Source organism: Octopus bimaculoides, chromosome 20 (genome assembly GCF_046866305.1).
Source record: "Octopus bimaculoides isolate indiv1 chromosome 20, ASM4686630v1, whole genome shotgun sequence".
In the NCBI taxonomy this organism is placed as follows: Eukaryota; Metazoa; Mollusca; class Cephalopoda; order Octopoda; family Octopodidae; genus Octopus; species Octopus bimaculoides.
This window is the reverse complement of record NC_142947.1, coordinates 37,920,305-37,942,804: the sequence shown is the minus strand read 5'-3', so window position 1 is coordinate 37,942,804 and position 22,500 is coordinate 37,920,305. Positions and strand designations below refer to the sequence as shown.

General features: G+C 37.1%; 1 protein-coding gene across 1 annotated transcript in view; it reads left to right on the top strand.

Annotated features, from left to right (window-relative positions):
• Window positions 1–22,500, top strand: part of LOC128250248 (protocadherin Fat 4-like) — an 85,450-nt gene that overhangs the window by 3,853 nt on the left and 59,097 nt on the right. The window contains exons 2-9 of the mRNA XM_089338387.1: window positions 5,366–5,600; window positions 6,900–7,096; window positions 8,399–8,635; window positions 9,707–9,960; window positions 12,788–12,965; window positions 13,219–13,757; window positions 19,742–19,838; window positions 22,085–22,338. Coding sequence (XP_089194513.1) covers window positions 5,366–5,600; window positions 6,900–7,096; window positions 8,399–8,635; window positions 9,707–9,960; window positions 12,788–12,965; window positions 13,219–13,757; window positions 19,742–19,838; window positions 22,085–22,338 — 1,991 coding nt within the window. The remainder of the gene's footprint in view (window positions 1–5,365; window positions 5,601–6,899; window positions 7,097–8,398; window positions 8,636–9,706; window positions 9,961–12,787; window positions 12,966–13,218; window positions 13,758–19,741; window positions 19,839–22,084; window positions 22,339–22,500) is intronic.

Here is a 22,500-nt window from a genome sequence, read left to right as displayed (position 1 = left end):
ATCACCTTAAAAACAGGACGCTTTGCGTGCTCGTACTGCGGATTTCCGCTCGTACTTCAAGACAGACATTCGCACGAGTCCACGAGTCTCGGCTCGTAAAGCAAATTACTCGGACAATGGGGCGCTCTTGCTACAAGGTTCTAGTATATGTGTGTGTATATATATATATATATATATATATATATATATATATATATATAAGGCGGATACAATTCCCGAGATCCAAGGACGACTTCTCTCCAGCGATCTTTGTCCCTCATCGCCACCACAGACACACACACACACACACGCACACAAACATACGCACGTACATACATACACACACACATATATATATATATATATAGTTAGTTAGCTAGTTAGTTGGTTAATTAGTTAGTTGATTAATTTGTTAGTTCTCTCCGTACCATGAGGCATATACGGCCTCAACGCGATCTCTCCAACCAGTTTTGTTTTCTACCCCTGTTCTGGTCTCATTCCAGCTTCACCAATCTTCCCTACTCCATTCCTTGTCAAAGGTCCTTCGCCAAGTGTTCCTTTCTCCTCGGATCTCCACATTAGTGCCACCATACAATCGCTTTCTCGATCTTGTCTGAGGACGTATCCGATCCGGTTTCAGCGGATGTGTTTTACTTCGTCAATGATCCTGTTGATGCCTGTTAACGTCTCAATTGTGTCATTTCGGACTCTTTGTAGCAGCTTGCTGGCAAGTACACACACACACACACACACACACACACATATATATATATATATATATATATATATATATATATACTCTCTTTGCAGCCACATGATGGCGAGTATATATATGTATATATATATATATATATATATATATATATATATATATATATATATATATATATATATATATATATATATATATATATATATATATATATATATATATATATATGTATATGTATATACATATATATATGTTTGTATGTATGTATGTCTATATATGTATATATATATATATATATATATATATATATATATATATATATATATATATATATATATATATGTATATACATATATATATGTTTGTATGTATGTATGTCTATATATATATGAATAATATATACATACAAAAATATATGTATGTATACTTTTATAGATAGATAGATAGATAGATAGATAGATAGATAGATAGATAGATAAATGAATGGTAATACGATAGTAAAATAATTCAACATATGCATGCAGACAAGCACACTCACACACACACACACACACACACACACACACACACACACACACACACACACACACACACACACACACACATATATACATACATACAAATCATTCGCACACATACACACACATAAATACACACAGAAACACCAAGACGAACTTCGTTTGCAAAAATTTGCTTACTAAACGGATTGAACGTAACAGTTTTCACGACCCTTAGCAATTTACACTGGTGTGTGTGTGTGTGTGTGTGGGGGGGGGGTTTGCAGGTGTGCGATATACATGCAGCGCTCCCGGCAATATGTGTGATGTCGGTAGATTTTGTTGGTTGATCAATGCACAAAGAAAGTTAAAAACTGACTGAACAAAAGAAGGAAATACATAACCTCAGCACGTCACTACTCACGGACACATCTGAAGTGATAAATGGCTTTGCACGCCGCAGGGTAAACTATAAGTTACTGCTTGACATTTTGTTCTTGAATATAGGGGCGGGCAGGCAGGCAGGCGGGCAGGCAGGCGGGCAGGCAGACAGGCATGACTGCGTGGTTAAGAAGCTCGCTTTTGCAACCACGTGGTTTCGTGCACATTTCCGCTGCGCAGCACCTTGTGCAAGTGACTTCTGGTGCAGCTCTTCTATTTATTCAATTTTTTTTTAGTTCGTTATGATATGTAGTTTGCGCCTGAAGAATATGTTTGAGTTGTCTCACCATATTAAACTATTAATAGCGCTTTAATATATATATTGTGACCATTAAATAATAATTATGTATATATATATATATATATATATATATATATATATATATATATATATAAGGTTGAGGAGGGTATTGGATTTAACCAAACCCCGGAGGATACAGGTAATACCGAGTAAGTGCTGTATACCGATTAGTTTGCCCCAATCGTTGTATGAACAGGATTGGGGATTATAAGTCGTGTATTAGCGTGTGTATGTATAAATATATAAAAGGATAAAGAGAGCAATGGTAAAGTTGGAAATATATTTTATGGATAGAGTCTTACAGCTGTTTCGGGAAGATCCAGTACTTCCCTTCATCGGAGACAGAAAAAATAAAGTAGTCTATTATTATATCCATTGGCGGATATTTTTAGTACGAAGTGGTAAAGAGTGTGATGCGCTGAAAAAAGAGAGAACAGTACTTGAAGTGTAGTTTCATTCCAGTAGTAAATATCCGTGTAGAAATCCGTGTAAAGTAATCCTTGTGGGGATAATCCGGAAATATATGTTGGAGCGAAGGTTGATATAGCATAGATAGCAGAAGTAAATATATGCCATACTGCGATGGATTTTTTGCTTGTTTACTTGAAGAATGGCCAAGTCAAGTGGCCATTCTTGGCCATTCTTCAAGTAAATATCTATGCTATATCAACCTTCGCTATATCAACCTTCGCTCCAACATATATTTCCGGATTATCCCCACAAGGATTACTTTACACGGATTTCTACACGGATATTTACTACTGGAATGAAACTACACTTCAAGTACTGTTCCCTCTTTTTTCAGCACATCACACTCTTTACCACTTCATGCTAAAAATATCCGCCAATGGATATAATAATAGATTACTTTATTTTTTCTGTCTCCGATGAAGGGAAGTACTGGATCTTCCCAGAAACAGCTGTAAGACTCTATCCATAAAATACTTCTCCAACCTTACCATTGCTCTCTTTATCTTTTTATTTTTATATATTTACACACACACACACACATATATATATATATATATATATATATATATATATATATATATATATATATATATATATTCATTTATTTATGTATATTTTATATGCATATTTTGTATGCACGTTGATGTAATATCAATTACATGACTAACAAAATTATGAAACAACTGTAAACGAATGATATAAATATCAACTCTCTCACTGCACTTCTCTTATTTATTTTCTCTCTCTCTTTCTCTCTCTATCAGTATATATATATATATATATATATATATATATATATATATATATATATATATATATATATATACACACCTATATATATATAGTTGAAATTTATAGAAAAACAAAAGATGAAGACAGGTGTATGAACAACAAGCTAGTATATTAATTTGATGCTCGGGAAAAATGAAAAAGCCTTTTACATTTCGAGCCAACGCTCTTAAACAGAAAGGAATACGAGAAAATAAACAGAGAATGAAAAAAACTTGTAGATTTCAGCGGTCCAGCATGTGCGTGTGCGTGTATGTATATATATATATATATATATTTGTTTATATATATATAGATATATTCGGCTACCTTTAACAGTAGAACTGGAATTCACAAAGCTATATCTATTTATATATATACAAAGAGCAGCCTTCGACTTTTTCTCTCCACAGGTTTTTTAACCCAATATTTACCCGCTGTTATTTATTTATGAACCATGAATAAAGCGAAAAATAGTGCCGAGACAGGGTTCCCGAAGCACTGAAATAGGCATAAGGCCTAAAATTTTGTGAGGAAGGTTTTAGTCGATTTCATCAACCCCAGTGCTCGACTGGTACTTACTTAAGCGACCCTAAAAGGGTGAAAGGTAAAGTTGACCCTGGCGGAATTTGAACTCAGAACGTAAAGACGAACATAATACTGCAAAGTATTTTGTCCGGTGTGCTAACGATTCTGCTAATTCGCTGCCTTTGAAACCCTACTAACATTTTATTATAATATTGATCTACTCGATCTCGGCACAACACATTCTCTCTCTCTCTCTCTCTCTCTCTCTCTCTCTCTCTCTCTCTAAATATATATATATATATATATATATATATATCTCCCTCTCCATTTCTAAGTATCTTTTTTACACACGTCGTATACATGCATACGTACACATATACACCTCTTTCACTCACCTCAAGCGTACACACGCGCGCGCAAACGCAAACACACGCGAGCCTACACATGCACATACGCATACATACATTATATGTAAATATTCCACAAGGAAATGTTGATTAACCATGTATACATGCGCAAATATACCAATATATCTGTATACATATGTGTACGCATGTACATGTATATATATATACATATATACATGTGTGTGTGTGCGCGCGCTCGTATGTGCATGCCTATGTGTGTGTATGTATACACACACACATATACATATATATATATATATATATATATATATATATATATATATCTATATATATATAAAATACTTGGACTGGAGCCACTAACCGGCTAATACGGATTAGAAGCGCCAAGCAGTGATTTATTTAATATAAACTTGTTACTTAGCGCTTCTAATCCGTATTATACTACGGCCGGGCAGCCGGTTAACGCAACCAATCAGAACCATAAGAGAGGCCTAGTCTTGTAGTCAGTTCACTGTCGCCTCTCTTTCCAGTGTTGATACTAATGAGAAGATAATTACTTCCAAATACATGCTTCTTATTGATCTGGGTAGAGGATGATCAGAACTGGTGTGATGTGTTTACACCGTTTTCTATGACAAAATGCAGTGAGCGAACTGTTTACGGTATCGAATACGTCTCAAACATTTTTAAACTGCTAAAAAATATATTTATACATATTGTTATATTTGGGAATGGTCGTGTTTTTACCAAATAATCACATGCATTATACACTTGGTCTTCATTTTAGCTTTATTTTTGTTCTTATTTTAGTGTCCTTTGTCTGAAATCTTTCGTAACACGTCCTGTGACCTCTTCAGCGATTTTCCATCTCACGTATCTCCTCCTGTTCACTTTAGTCCATTCACAGGAACGGCAAAAATATGACCATCCCCAAATATAGCAATATTTGTTTCAACACACGATTTCACATCAGGAATCTTGCAAAAGAAATGCATAAACGTAATTTATACAATAATTATCCTTAAACTATGAAATTTTATTGTTGCTTGTACAAAATGATAAAATTAGATTTAAATTTTCAAATGACAAATATTTATCATTTGGCTGTGTGATTAAGAAACTCGTTTTACAATCACTTGACTTCAGTTTCAATCCTACAATTTCTGTTTTCCACGAAAATCTCACATGAAACCGAAGGTAAAGTGGTGCTACTCGGTAGAATGTAACTGAACTTGAACCTCACTTCATTCCGTAGCTAACCCATTTTTGAACACAGAGTGCTATTTTGATTTTTTCACAGTTTTATCATCTCTGAAAATCATAAGACCAACCAATTTCCAAGTTATCAAAATATCTGAAAATACGGAACCTGGTATCATTTTCAGTGCTGTCGTAGAAAATCCAACTTATGACCAGTTGAATTATCGTCTTCAACAATTCGGCTCCAACTTCTATCTAGACGGCAAAAATTTGATGACCGCTCGAGAGTTTGATTATGAGGTCACCGGAGACAGAATGCATGATTTAACTTTGGAGTAAGTATTCTGTGTGCATTTTGTTGTTATTTAACCCTAGGCTAGTACTTATCAAATGGACCTATTGTGAAATACATCTCAGTTATAACTCTGTCTCTTTACTGCTATGTAGGACTACATTGGCTAATGAGACCTTAAGTCAGTAGGATCTAATTTGAGTGGAAAATTTCAGCAGTTATTTCTAACTGGTCGAAACACCGTGTAGAGGTTCTCCGGTAGGTTTCTGTGTGGTACATATTGTTTATGTTTAATCACAGGTGTTTGGCGTACGTGTTAATCGTACATGTGTTCAAGAGTGCATATGCCACATAGTAGACATGCGTACACCTGCATCCAGGTATTTAGAATGATTTTCAAGACTAGTATGCTGTCCAGTTTAATACCGCAGCTTTGTCCTTAGGTACTTTCAGGGGCACGTTTCGGCCAGAAACCACCGCTCATGCTTTCCTTGCAAGTAGCGCTCTGCCGGTGTAGAAACAGGGCACCCTTCGCATCTATCTCTTCTGTCAGAATGGGCCTATAAAATGCATGAGTACTGCTCCTTCCTGATAGATTTATACAAAAAGAAAATATACCACGGTGGATCGCAGAATTGGTCGAGCATAAGACTAAATACTTTGTTTCTCGTTAGGTTCCTTCATGTATTGGGATCAAATCCCTCCATGGTCAATTTTATCTTTCTACGTTCCTGATATTATTAAGTTTTGGGAAGGTGAAAGAGTACGGTATTGAACTAAGTGCTTTACTATGTTTAATCTTTAAAATTCTTTCCTAAGTTCAGTTCCCCATGTTGTTGACTTCGCTTCTCATCTTCTTGATTAAATAAAATGTAACGTGCCAGAAGTTATCGGGCCATCAACTGTGTGATTTTATATTTAATGTTTTGTTTACTGATTTCTGTATAGGAACAGAAGTTCCTAAACATCTCTAAAGGACCGACTTGGTGTCTGCTACTGAGAAGGCAAAATTACACGGAAACACAAGTGTATGATAGTCTGATAGCGTCAGCAGGCGTTGTCTTATCATTTTACACAAAACACGCAAAATTACCTAACATTGTCCCACAGGAAATTTCTCAACGAATGCAATTTTCACATTCGTGTGTTCAGGAACGTGTTATAAATAAATGCACCCGTAATTTTGACCCTCACTGCTTCATGTGTGTATTTTGAATATATATATGTGTGCGTCTAAGCGTATAAATGCGTGTACGCGTGCATGTATATATAATCTGTTTAGTGAGTGTATGTATACATCAACACATATACACTACAAAAATGTATTTCCGCTTTGTTTCAGAGTGAGCGACAGTTATACTACAGTAGAGTGCAGTTTCCAAATCCAAGTGACGAATATAAACGATAACAAACCGGTGCTTTCTGGTTCGTTTCGCGGTTATGTGAAAGAAGAGCAGCCCGTGGGTGAAAGTGTTATTTTCAAATCTCTTTCAGCTGTAGATGACGATGCCGATGATGAGCTGAGATACTCTCTATCAGGTAAGAAACAATGGTAACGGATGATGCTTCTGGTTTTTCTGAATCTGTCGACGTTAAATACTCTTTGTTGTTGTTGTTGTTGTTGTTGTTGTTGTTGTTGTATATAGTGACGTCTTTTCATCCCAGGTATAGTGTATCCAAAAATTATCATATCCAAAATATTCTTCAGTAGAATGCTATCTGTGCGAGATCTAGATTTAGCTGATATTTCTTGTAAAAAGAACGACTATTAAGGAGCTGAATACTCATTTAACAGGAATGTGATATACTCTTTGAGTTAGAAACTTAGAAACAATTACTTTGTCTTCGATCTATTCATGAGCAGACCACCAATCCATAGTTCACTGCTTTGTGAAGGTGGGTCACACAGGGTGTTTACGCTTTCGAGTTTTAAATGCCTGCATTCCAGCCCCCAAATTTTACTTGTAGCTTCTGAGAGCTTATTCCACATATTAGGGGTTCTGAAAAGTAATGTCGTAGTTTATGAAATAAGTTAAAGTCAACATAAAACGTATCGTAAATATATTTATTCGTTCAAAATATAATACCAATTTCAAATTTTGGCACAATGCTAGCAAATTCGAGGAAGGGGTTAAGTCGATTTTTTTGCCTGCCGAGTGGACTGGAGCAACGTGAAATAAAGTGTTTTGCTCAAGACTTGACGTCGAGATAGCAAATACTAAGAACAGAACAACTGTGCCACATGGAACCAACGTGAATGCTTTTATGGGGTCGCTTAATCTGCTAAAACTAAAAACCAAATACCTCTCAAATCTCCTTCAACAATCTTTGAAATGGTGGATGGACATATTGGATAATATAGTCCTTGATGTACCTATGTACTTACTATACCCGAGAAAAAGAGTGGATGGGAACGGCTAGAAAATGCTTGTTTATCGATCTGACTTGGTGTTAGGCAACAATGGTACCACAAAACGAGGGAACGTAAAGTACAGCTTGATTTGTTAGAAATAGCAGCTAAATCTTCCTGAACTCATAGTTTGCTACCTTAAACCCATATCATGTTACTTAAAACAATCATTTGACTGTATTTACTTAAGAGTAAGAGACAGTGTTAGAAGCGGTTGTTAAATATTTTGACCAAGGATACAAAACATTTGTAAGAAACGGAAACAGGTACAAGACTTTTTATCATACTGGCCCTTTACCAGACAGACTCCTTACCAGATAGGCCCTTCCCCAAACAGTCCCTTTACCAATCCCTAGCTGATGTAGCTAGAAAAAAAAGGGGTAAGAAAAATAAGTGGATTAATTTTGTCCTTATGTTACCGTTTGTTCCAGGTGATGACAGTAATAAATTTTCCATTAGTAAAAGCGTCATTGATATCCAAACTTCTGCGAAATTCGATCGAGATATTGATAAAAAATACTACGATAAGCTGTTATTGACTGTAACAGATTTGGCTAACCACACGGACAGCAACCGGTTAAATATCACCATCATTGACATCAATGATAATGCTCCGAAATGTACTCCGGATACTTACATGGTAGAGATCAACGAGGACGTATCTATAGGTGAGTCACTTTAATTATTAATATATTTGGTCAAAAAGGCGGCGAGCTGGTAAACTGCTTCGTGGCATTTCGTCCGTCTTTATGTTCTGAGTTCAAATTCCACTGAGGTCGACTTTGCCTTTCATCCTTTCTGGGGTCGATAAACTATGCACCAGTTGAACTCTGAGTTCGATGTTATCGACTTAGCCCCTCCTTTGGAATTTACTGGCCTTGTGTCAAAATTTGAAATCAATATTATATTTGGCCAAAAAGGCGTTGAGCTGGCAGAATCGTTAGCACGCCGGGCAAAATGCTTAACGGCATTTCCACCATCCATACGTTCTGAGTTCAAATTCCGCCCAGGTCGACTTTGTCTTTCATCCTTTCGGGGTCGACAAAATAAGTACCAGTTGAGCACTGGGGGTCGATGTAATCGACTTAGCAGCCCATTTCCTCAAAATCGTTGACCGTTTGCCAAAAATTAGAAAGAAAATATCATTTAAACAGAAAGGGAGTCAGCTAGTCGAATCGTTAGCACGTCGGAAAAATAGTTAGCGGCATTTCTTCAGATTCATCACATTCCGAGTTCAAATTCCACTAGGTCGACTTTGCCTTTCATCCTTACGAGGTCGATAAAATTACCAACTGAATACTGGGTTCAGTATTCAGTGAGACTATAGTAGATGACACTTGCTCAAGGTGCAACACAGTGGAACTGAACTCAAAACCACGTACTTGGGAAGCAAGTTTCTAACCAATGAGTCACACCCGCGCCTCAAGTATCTTCTCTTCTGAGCTCAAATTCTATTAATCTTCATTTCGCCTAGAAAATTCTGGAAGAGAGGTTGTCATCATTTTTAAAGATTAGAATACAGGTAAGTTATGTAAATGAAATCAGCTTTTCTTCAACAACTAGAGCTGAAGGTGTGGTATACATAAACCTTCACACAGACACAAGTTATATGAATACGAGTAATGTTACAAGGATATCTGTAGGTTGTATAATGTCCTGTCACTCCCACTACTTCCGCTATTTCTTAATATTCAAAGTAAATAATGTTATAAAGCAATATCAAAATTTTTATCTTACAGGAAGTGACGCCATTTCGATAAAATGTCAGGATATGGATGAAGGTAGGAATGGATATATCTCAATGCATTTTCAAAGTACTGCATCTTCGGACAAATTTGAAATTAGACCAGACGGAAGAATTAAAATAAAGAGTATCTTGGATTATGAATCTCTGGAGAATTTTAATTCCTTCCTCAAATTAACAGTTTTTGTTAAAGACAACCCACGAGATTCAAAGGATTCTTTGACATCGACAGTAACAGTCAACGTTAAGGTACGTACTACCTCTGTCTCCTCTTTTTCCTCCATCACAGTTCACCTCCTCCTCTTCCTTTCACTTTCTATCTCTCTCTCTCTCTCTCTCTCTCTCTCTCTCTCTCTCTCTCTCTCTCTCTCTCTTGTATCTCCCTTCTTTTACACTACAAGAACGACCCGTTTCTCGACCGGATTGTGACTTGCGATGAAAAGTGCATTCTTTACGACAACCGGCGACGCTAAGCTCAGTGGCTGGACTCCGACGAAGCTCCACGGCAATTCCCGAAGTCAAAGTTGCACCAAAAGAAGGCCATGGTGACTGTTTGGTGGTCTTCGGCCGGTCTCAGCCATCACAGCTTTTGGGAACCAGGCGAAACCATTACGGCGGAGAAACACTGTTAGCAAATGGATGAAATGCATAAGAAATTCCGACAACAACAGCCAGCATTGGTCAATAGAAAAGGACCAATTCTTCTCCACGATAACGCTCGGCCGCACGTCGCACAACTGACCATGCAGAAGTTGAATGAATTGGGCTACGAAACTCTGCCTCATCCGCCATACTCACCAAACCTCTCGCCTACCGACTACCACTTTTTCAAGCATCTCGACAACTTCCTGCGTGAGAAATGCTTCAAAGACCAAGACGATGCCAAACACGCCTTGAACGACTTCATCGCCACGAGAACGCAGGATTTTTACGCTACTGGCAAAAGTGTGTTGGTTCTGATGGTGTTTATTTCGATTAATGATGTTTTGTTTCAGTCGAGATATGTGCATCTGAATTTAAAGGTTAAAAACCGCAAAATACTTTGGGCAAATGTCTTTTACTATAGCCCTGAGCCGACCAAGCCCTTTGTATATATATATATATATATATATATATTTGACAACCGGTGTTGACAACCGCTTGACAACCGGTGTTGGTGTGTTTACCTCCTCGACCTCCTCGTAAATTTAGTGGCTCGGCAAAAGAGAGGTTGATAGAATAAGTACCAGGATTGGAAAAAGTACTGGGGTTGATTCGTTCGACTAAAATTCTTCAAGGTGGTGCCCCAGCACGGCCGCAGTCTAATGACTGAAACGATTGAAAGATAAAAGAAAAGCGCACAAAATATTTTACCAATTTTTTTTTTCATATCATTGTTAATAATATATAATTATAAGAATATAATAGGATTTTTTTAACCATCAGAAGGCTATGAGGGTCCAACCGAGCAAGAATAGGGATCAAAGGGATCCATAGGTAAGCGAAAAAACAATGGTCTAGAACCGCTGGATTAAACCATTTAAGGCGGTGCCGTGACATAGCCGCAGTCTAAAGAATGAAACGGGTAAATTATAAACGATGAGATATACGAGTTGTGGTTTTTGAAGTGGAGGACTAGTCTTTATCTATAGAATATATGACACGTAAATTAGGTACATTGAATAGATTAGGTGCATGCTAGCCACAAGATTCAATCCTCGATAATTAACAAATAATGGTAAAACAGCTTTATTATTTTACAGCTAATTATACATATTAAGACGACAAACTGGCAGAATCGTTAGCACGCCGGGCGAAATTCTTTTTTGTATTTCATTTGCCGCTACGTTCCGGGTTCAAATTCCCCCAAGGTTGACTTTGTCTTTCATCTTTTTGGGGTTGATGAAATAAGTACCGCTTACACAATGGGGTCGATGTAATTGACTAGCCCCTTTCCCCACAAAATTTTCAAGGCTTTGTGCCTAGAGTAGAAATAATCATTAAGAAGATAGAGAGCTGGCAGAATCGTTAGCACGCCGGACGAAATGTGTAGTGGTATTTCGTCTGGCGCTACGTTCTCAGTTCAAATTCCGCCGAGGTCGACTTTGCCTTTTATCCTTTCGGGGTCGATAAATTAAGTATCAGTTAAGCACTGGAGTCGATGTAATCGACTTACTTCTCCCCCAAAATTTCTAACTTTGCGCCAAAATTATTATTATTATCAATATTCCTTTGCTTGTCCAAACCATTTTCATAAGCCTGTCTTAAAAGTTCATGCTTGTTTTCACATGTTTTGAATAATATAAATCTTTCCTTTCATTAGTCCTATATTACCCTGGGGGTAGCACAAAAATTGGGAATATATATTATATATGATGCATGAACGCCAGGAAAAATGTCCTGTGTTTCATATATGACACACAGGACATATCATGTACAATATACATTCCTAATTTTTTTTCAATTATCAGAGTAACTTGTGACTTGTGATAGGAAAGCTTTCTATTACTCAGAAAGCATAAAACAAGGGCTAATTTAAATTCTGCAAACAAGTATGGGCGTTTAGGACAAACTAATGAAATTGCTTTGGACAGGCAAAAGGTTAAATAAGGAAAAGGCACGCAAGATAATTTTCTTCTAAATACTTTATCAGAATATAAAGATGGAGTAATCATAGATAGAGTAGGCGGTAGTTTTTCATCTTATTGATTCGCGTCAATGAACGATATTCTGCGAGATCACTTAAGCTGCTAGAAATAATTGCCAAATCTCTCTCAAATCACACCCTTCCGTTTTGAATAAGGATAGGACACATTAGATGGGATGGTCCTTTACCCTTACGAATAAATTTGATGGTCACGGCCGGAATGCTTTTGATCATGAGCCAGCACAATCAATGTTGGCCTGAGATTAAACAGCAAAAAACAACAACGACAACCAATTCAGAAGATTTCATGCAAAGAATGTTTTATAAAAAATACTTTTTCACACCTGGACTAATTACAATCAGTGAACTGTAACCATAACAACCCAAACTGTTACGCTTTTAATTATCGTTTTTTTTTTCTTCTCTTTCTTCCTTGTCGGCTCTTCTCAGATTCTCCCCGTTAATGAATACAGTCCTACCTGGGTGGAATTTTTACCTGCATCGCTTAACAACGTTTATTATGTTAGTGAAAATGCAGTCATTGGCACCGTCATCCTAACAGTGAAGGCAGAAGATCAAGACAGAGGACCGAACTGTTTTATCATTTATCGCCTCGTGAGCAACAGCGGTAAGGACAATTTTAGCAATTTAGACCAGTGATTTTCAAACCCTTTGATTACTATTCTATTCTGATCCCCACATCCATTCAATGTTTAAAAACTAGTCTTATAGATTCTTCTTTCAAAATTCCTATTTTGTTTTATCACACATTCACTTGTGTAGTTGTTAGGCATAATGTTAGGCATTTGTATTCAACTGTTCATGTAACACAACTTGCCTTTTGTTCAGTTACTTTTCTATATTTTTATCATAAATTTCAGAGAGTTCAGCCAAGTTTAGATTGGACAGTATTACAGGTGAACTATCAACAAAATCTTTCTTGGATCGAGATGTCAAGAGTGGTGGTCGACATTCCTACAAGTTACAAGTGGAGGCCATAGACAACGAAGGTGAAACATCGGGTGTCTCACAACTGACTATTAATCTCCTAGAATACAACGACAACGCTCCAACTTTCTCTAAATCTGTTTACGGAGTCACAATCAAAGAGAGTATGCCGGTCGGCGGAAATGTCGTTTTACTCTCAGCAGACGACATTGATGAAAGCACCAACTTGTCATTGTATATCGTTGACGGAGACAAGAATAAATTCGGTTTCCACAGCTCCGTTTCTGGCCAGATAATATTATCAAAATCAATAGAATTAGATGGATTAAGGCCTGATCCGAGTCTCTATTCCCTCAAAGTAATTGTGAAAGACGGTGATACAAATGAAAAAACAGGAAGCTGTCGAGTGTTAATCTCTGTGGAATCTGCTAATGATAATACCCCAGCATTTGAAAAGACAAAGACTATCATGGTAAGCATAAAATGAATGGAATCTTCAGAATTGTATTCTTACTTTTTTATCTCGAAGGAAAACCATTTTTACTTGAAATGGAATTTTTTAGTTGGTATCTTTTACGTCAGAGATTTTCCACTTATATGGTGACGTGGATCACATACACACAGACATTCATATATACATACATAAATATATATATATATATATATATATATATATATATATATATATATATTTACATGTATGTATATGTATGTGTATTTAAATATATATATATATATATAAATATATACAGAGAGAGAGAGAGACAGAGAGAGAGAGAGAGAGACAGAGAGAGAGAGAGACAGAGAGAGAGAGAGACAGAGAGAGAGAGAGACAGAGAGAGAGAGAGACAGAGAGAGAGAGAGAGATACAACGTAAAAAGAGATATATTTTATGTGCGTGGAGGGTGGTTTACTTAACTGGTTGTCTGCGTGTGTATGTATATATATGTATATATATGTGAGTTTGTGTGTGTGCATGTGTGTGTGTGTGTGTTTCATTGACCTTACAATTAACGAACAATCGAAGGAAGAATCATTAGAGAATTCCTCCTCCTAAGTACACACACGCCTCGTCTCAACAAACATGTCCTCACTGCTGATAAGACACCAACATTATTTACATACCTTCATCACATATTTTTATTTCAAGCCAGACATGAACTTAAGTAAATAATAACTAACCGTTCACACACACACACACACACACACACACACACACACACACACTCACACACACATACATATAGCGAAACTTTTCATCTTTGATTGTTTATTGTTAACTTGTTTCAATTATGGGATTCCGGCCATGCTGGAGTACAGCTTTGAGAGGATTTTAGACCAAAAAATCGAACTCGGTACTTTCATTTTAGGTCTGGTGCTTAATCTTATGCCGAACCGCTAAGTTTCGGGGACTTAAAGAAAACAGCACCGGTTGTCAAGTGGTGTAGGTGGGGGGACAGACACAGACACAAAAGGTACACACCTAAATCCACTCACACACACACACACACACACATATATATATATATATATATATATATACATATATATATGCATACAGATATATATATATGTATATATACACACACACACGCGCGCGTGCGCGCGTGCGCATACAGATATATATATATATATATATGTATATATATAAGAATTTAAGGATTGGAGAAAACGCATGTTATAATTGCATACTTTATTCCTACATATGTTTCAAAGGATTACAACCTGTGTGATCCAATTATAACATGCGTTTTCTCCAATCCTTAAATTCTTAAACATACTCAAATAACCAAAATTTCAAGGAGTTCCTGCCTTAAAAACAGGAACTAAACCACAGTTATTTTGTGTTCTTTGCTACATTGGTTTCTATTAACCCATTTATTCTATCAGAAGAATTTTTATTCATTAAGATAGAAGAAATACACATAATTATTTATATATATATATATATATATATATATATATATATATATATATATATATATATATATATATATATATACATACATATAGAGACATATGTATGTATGTATGTATGTATGTATCTATCTATCTATCTATTTATTTGTGCATATCTGTCAATGCCATGTATGCTATAGGGTCTGCAAATCTAAAGGAGGCCTCAAAGGGTATTTTAAAATCCACAAAGGTCAGAAAATATTTGTACTTCTTGGTGATCCAAAGCAGATATGCAATTTGTGTGGGTGTCTTTTCAATACATTGTATGTAGATATGTATGTAGATGTGTATGTATGTAGGTATGTAGGTACGTGTGTGTGTGTGTGTGTGTGTGTGTGTGTGTGTGTGTGTGTGTGTGTGTGTGTGTGTGTGTGTGTGTGTCCTAGTGGACAGTCATTCCTTCATAATGTCTGGCGGAATTAGAAATTTGAATTTATAAGCAGGAATTATGAGGAAAAAGATTCATAGAAAACACACATTCGTATTATTTGTTTACTTATTACAAATCTCCGTTTCCAAGGAGTTCTACCTTGTGAAGATGTCTTTGTAGCCGATATGAAGATGTCTTTGCAGCCGATGTTTTCGAGTTAACTACAAACAAAATTCGCAAACTGGTATGTAGTGCATATTTGTGCATCCCCAATCAGACCATTGACATCAAGCTCCAACTTCTTTGCTAACTCCTTGGCTAAAATTTTAAAAATCTACATTTAGCAAAATTATGGGCTAAAGTTATCAATGTGAAACCCGTTACTTGGATCCTTTCTCAGCAACATAACTGTTCTGCTGCTATTTGAGGCAATGAGGTCTCCAAACGAGCCTGGTATGTAAGACAGACAATCCAATCCAGGTGATTTGACCGCAGTGCAGCCAACCGTCGCTTCTTATATTTTTACAGCTGTTACGTTATTTTTAATTCTGGTGAATTTTGTGAGTAATTTAATGCAGCTCTTCTTACACTATGGCCACTAGTTACAAGGGGAAATGTAAGTCGCCTTGAAGAAAGATGTGTTGTCTTGCCATGTAGATAGGTCTAAAGCTAAAGATGAATTAAAATAGATATTAGCATTACATTTTTTTAAAAATTGAATTCTTGCGAGGAACAAAACCAGTTAAAGATTTTTGAACAGACGACCAATACAGGATTTTAATTAGATTCGAATGAATCATGAAAGTTTTTTTTTCTTTCTGTTTCATGGTTACTTCCTCATTTATTAGAATTGGTAAATCGAATAGAACGAATATAATTGTTACCTGAAAAACGATCTCGCTTAGAAGGCTCTGAGCCTTTGCAAAAAATCGCTATGTTTTTTATTCTTTCTAGATTTTGAAGAAGTTCAAATTTCTCGGGAGCATTTGCAGAAAAAAAATGATTGAAGTATTGGAATTGTTAGAAATAAAAATGCAAAAATACATTAATCCCTCTCGATATAGTTTGTATGAAAAAATGCGTAGAAATTGATGGAATATGAGAATTTTTTTTTTTTAAATCATTTTTCGCTCCTGATGCTTTAAGGTTCATATTCTTGGATTCATAGCAAAATCTGCCAAAAAAAAAAAAAAGCGATAACATGTTCACGTTGTTCTCTGGAGTCATTTCTTGGATGTTTCTGCTTTGGGATTATTTTTTTATATAACCAGACTAAGATTACAAAAGTTGTGCAGTTTTATAATTTTAGTCTTTGAAAATAGCAAAATTTGAAATTTTAGATGAGTCAGTGAAAATTGTTTGTGGAATACACTGCCCTGCAAAAATACAAAAACAGTAAGTATAAGAGGAATGATCATGTACAAAGGTTCCCCGGATTAAGACACGAACACCGACAGAAACATTCATGTTTGTTGCATCGGAACCTAAACAGATTTTATCTGATTGCATACACTCCTTTCCTTTCGTGGAGGCGCAATGGCCCAGTGGTTAGGGCAGCGGTCTCACGGTCATAGGATCGCGGTTTCGATTCCCAGACCGGGCGTTGTTCGTGTTTATTAAGCGAAAACGCTTAAAGCTCCACGAGGCTCTGGCAGGGGATGGTGGTGAACCCTGCTGTACTCTTTCACCGCAACTTTCTCTCACTCTTTCTTCCTGTTTCTGTTGTGCCTGTAATTCAAAGTGTCAGCCTTGTCACACTGTGTCACGCTGAATATCCCCGAGAACTACGTTAAGGGCACACGTGTCTGTGGAGTGCTCAGCCACTTGGACGTTAATTTCACGAGCAGGCAGTTCCGTTAATCGGATCAACTGAAACCCTCGACGTCGTAAGCGACGGAGTGCCAACAACAACAGCACTCCTTTCATCTAATGTTTCTATGATGATTCCAGTGGGGTTTCTACCATACATACTTCTGGGAACAACAATTGATATTTGTTGGGGGTTTTTTTCTTTCAAACTAAAAAGTGGTATACAACATTGAAAGCCAAGAACGACGCGGGAGACTGTTAACTGAGACCACCGACACTAACCGGCAGCGAGTAGAAAAATTGATTTACATAAACAGACGAGTCATACTCCATGAGCTTGCTGCACAACAAGTCTGTGGTCACAATGAATCACTGAAGCTGGCGAACTACGATGGGTATCAGAGTTGACACCTGATATGAATGAGAAAAAGGAATTCTGTTCTGATACGTTAGAAGTATTTCGAGTCAATGTAACCTTTACTCCGTCAGTTACGACGACGAGGGTTCCAGTTGATCCGATCAAAGGAACAGCCTGCTCGTGAAATTTACATGCAAGTGGTTGAGCACTCCACAGACATGCGTTCACTTTACGTAATTCTCAATGAGATTCAGCATGACACACAATGTGACAAGACTTTCACTTTGAACGACAGGTACTACTCATTTTCGTCAGCTGAGTAGACTGGAACATCGTGAAATAAAGTGTCTTGCTCAAGAACACAATGTGCCACCAGGTATTGAACTCACGACCTTACGATCATAAGCCGAATACTGTAGCAATCAAACCATGCGCCTTCACAATGAAGACGCGATTTTTCTTTCCATCTGGTGACAATGGTATGAAACATGGCCGTACCTTTGTGATCCGTTAACGATCTATAGATTGACGTCATAACTTTTCTCCAGCGAGCGAACAATTACGATGTCTATTTTAGGAATAGCAAGTTGTCATCCTACATTATTTTCTGGAACGTGGCTGTACCGTGAGTAGAGAACGTTGACAGAAACTGTTATGAGGAAAAGACAGAACAAGAATATAAAAACTATCCACATTTAGCACGACAGTGCGTGACTCCACACAAAAGCAAATTGGGCTGACCAGTACCCCCACCCCATCCAATCAACAACTCCAATATATTGGTTTCAAAGGTTGGTACAAGGCCAGCAATTTCAGGGAAGGGGACTAAGTCGATTAAATCGACACCAGTATTTATTTATTTTATCGATCCTGAAAGAGAAGAAAAGCAAATTCGACCTCGGCGGAATTTGAACTCACAACGTAAAGACAGACGAAATGCCGCTTTGTATTTCGTCTGCAATTTGATCGGCGTGCTAACGACTGTACCAGCTCACCGCCTTAAACGCCCTCAATAAATTGATTTCAAATTTTGGCAGAAGGACAGCAATTTCGGGAGAAGGGCTAAGTTAAATCAACCCTAGTGATCACTGGTACTTATTTTATCGACCCCGAAAGGATAGGCGCAGGGGTGGCTGAGTGGTAAGTAGCTTGCTTACCAACCACAGGGTTCCGGGTTCGGTCCCACTGCGTGGCACCTTGGGCAAGTGTCTTCTGCTATAGCCTCGGGCCGACCAAAGCCTTGTGAGTGGATTTGGTAGACGGAAGCCTCTCGTATATATGTATATATATATATATGTATATGTGTGTATATGTTTGTGTGTCTGTGTTTGTCTCCCCAACATCGCTTGACAACCGGTGGTGTGTTTATATATATGTGTGTGTGTGTATATATAATACGTACACACACACACACACACAAACACACACACACACACACACACACACACACACACACACATATGTATATATAACGCGGAGTAGATGAGACAGGGACAACTGACGAAGGGGTGTACTCTTTATGTTGCATGTCTCGTTTCTCTGTTTTTTTCGTTGCTCGAAAAAAAGTTCGTTTTTGTTTCTCATTGTGTTTAACGTGTTTTTTTTATGTCCTGTACCCATATATGCATGTATATACACATATATATGTAAGTATGTACATATATGTATGGATATATGCATATGTTTATATATGATATATATATATATATATACATCCGAAGTCGACTTTGCCTTTCATCCTTTCGAAGTCGATAAAATAAGTACCAGGTGAGCACTGGGGGGGGGGGGGATGTAACCGACTTACTCCCTCCCCCGAAATTGCTGGCCTTGTGCCAAAATTTGAAACTAGGGTAGTTTCTCGTATACTTTATATAAATATATATATATATATATATATAATATAGTTTGTATGATAAATTTAATTTATTTTTGTTATATTGTTTTGTTTTCGTTATTTAAGATTCCTGAAGATCATCCGGTGGGAGATTCAGTCATTATCTTAACAGCTAAGGACTTGGATTCTGGTAAAGATGGTGAAATCATTTACTCGATAATAGGTATGTTTCACCGATATTTTTACTTATTAAGTTTTCTTTCCTCTCCTTTTCTTTCCTTCCTTTTTCTCTATATTGTTGTCTTTATTTTCCTCTGCCTCTTTTTCATTCTATGTCATTAGTGACAGATGACAGCCATACAGTTTTTATTCCCTTTATTGAATGTCTAACTTCGGTTAATTGTGGGAATAGAAGTAGGCACCAAGTGATTATTATCTAAATTAATTTTTGTTGGGCTGTAATTTAACTGAAGCTCAAAACCAGCTCATTTAACCCCAAGAAAGAATGGAACAATTTTTTTTCTCTTTTACTCTTTAACTTGTTTCAGTCATTTGACTGCGGCCATGCTGGAGCACCGCTTTTAGTCGAGCAAATCGATCCCAGTACTTATTCTTTGTAAGCCTATTACTTATTCTATCGGTCTCTTTTTGCCGAACCGCTAGTGACGGGGACATAAACACACTAGCATCGGTTGTCAAGCAATGCTACGGGGGGGGGGGGGGGGGGGGGGGGCAAATAGACACACAGACATACACACACACATACACACACACATATACATATATATATATACGATGGACTTCTTTCAGTTTCCGTCTACCAAATCCACTCACAAGAATTTGGTCGGCCCGAGGCTATAGTAGAAGACACTTGCCCAAGGTGCCGCGTAGTGGGACTGAACCCGGAACCATGTGGTTGGTAAGCAAGCTACTTACCACACAGCCACTCCTCATTTGTTTATTTTTTTCCTATTCACTATCTTACGGAAACCATTTTGTTCGGCAATTTGCTGTTTTATGATCGAAGTGTGACTTGAACTGAACTGTTTTGCTAATTTTCATGCAGTTTGCTTTGGATTTTTCTCAACTACGGTTTTCAGAAGCTCAATATTGACAGAACTTGGTCGACCCAGCTTGAGGGGAATCTCCAAGAGAAAAATTTCTATAGCGAAACTGACCAAGCCATCGTTGACATCTCCGGATACATAGAGCTTCATTTCCTAAACAAAATGAATATTTCTTGCGGCTTCCATTGCTGAAAATCACTTTTTGAATACATAAGGCAAGCAATGTCTGATATGGGTCTGATCTAAACTCATTCTAAAAGGGTAAAATCGAAACGAATTTAATCACAAGTCGTATAAAACAGTAGTTCTCAACCGGGGTTCATATGATCCCTTGTGGTCCATTTAAAATTGGGGGGAGGGGGAGGGGAGAGTGAGGGATCCATACAAGCAAAATGGTAAACTGGGGATCCACAATGATGTATTAAGAGTGCAAGAAAACATTTTGCTGGAGGTGTATTTATTGCAAGAAGCAGCTACATTTATCTCTCTGTCATTTCAACCTACACAAGTTAATGTATGAAAGGCAAAATAGGAATTTTGAAAGAAGTATCGATAAAACAACTTTTTAGACATCAAAAGGTTACAGGGGTCCACCAGAATAAAACAATAATCAAAGGGGTCTATAGATTTTAAAAAATGGTTAAGACCCCTGGTATAAAGTAATCCGCAAAGAATAAAAAAAATTACTCGAATGTAAAATGCTTTCTTTTTTTTAATGTGTAAATAGCTGACGCTGTCCGAATTTTAAAGATGCCATTTTACTGATCGATGAAATCAATATTTCTAATCCTATCATCGTTTTTGGTTCGTGTCCAAGTCGACCTATCCGTAAACATGTATATTATTGAAAATAATCATTCACCGAAGTAAGTAACGAAATCAACTCGAGTCAAAGAAAGAGCCCCTTTTGTGTTCGCTCGTCTGCAAGAATTTGTAACTATATCACGCTCAGCTCATACCCGACCGTCATATAGAAAAAGGACACGGTGGATAAGGTGATCCTATGTTCCCTCCCCGCACATATAAATAAAAACTGGATGGTTATGGCCGAAATGTTTTGATCGTAGGTCTGCTTCATCTGGGGTTAAACAAGAACAACATCAAAAATGAGAAACCAACAAGGCCAATGAGGCTATCAAGTGAACCTCGCGGACCAATGAGGGGACCTGGTAGCTGAATATGCTATAAATAGTAGTAAAAATTCTCATGAATATTTTATTATATAAACATAAGGAAGGAAGCATTGGACACTATAGTCCCAGCTGTATAAAACAACGTAAAAGTCATGGTTAGAACGGTCTGGGACATAGGACTAAGCTAGACTAAAAAAAACAACAATAACAACAGTAGCAGAACAACCGATATTCGCTATATTTGATGTTGTTTATTTAATTCATTTCAGGAGGAGATCCTACGAAAACCTTCTCCATTAATAGTAACACAGGAGAGATTCATCTTGTTAAACCATTAGATTTTGAGACTATGTCGGATCCTGTGTTTTACTTGAACGTTAGTGCCCAGGACAGAGGAACTCCAATGAAATCTAGCAACACCATACAACAGATAGACATTGAAAATGTGAACGACAATCTACCGATATGCTCGTCAACATTTATTAAAGAATACATCAACGATAATGCAACAGCAGGCTATAAGGTAGGAGCAAACATTAAAAGATATTTCTTAATTTCGGAGGCGCTTGGCTTAGTGGTTAGGATGTTGGGCTCATGATTGTAAGATTGTGGTTTCGATTCCTAAACCAGGCGAAACGTTGTGTTCTTTAGCAAAACACTTCATTTCACGTTGGTCCAATCTACT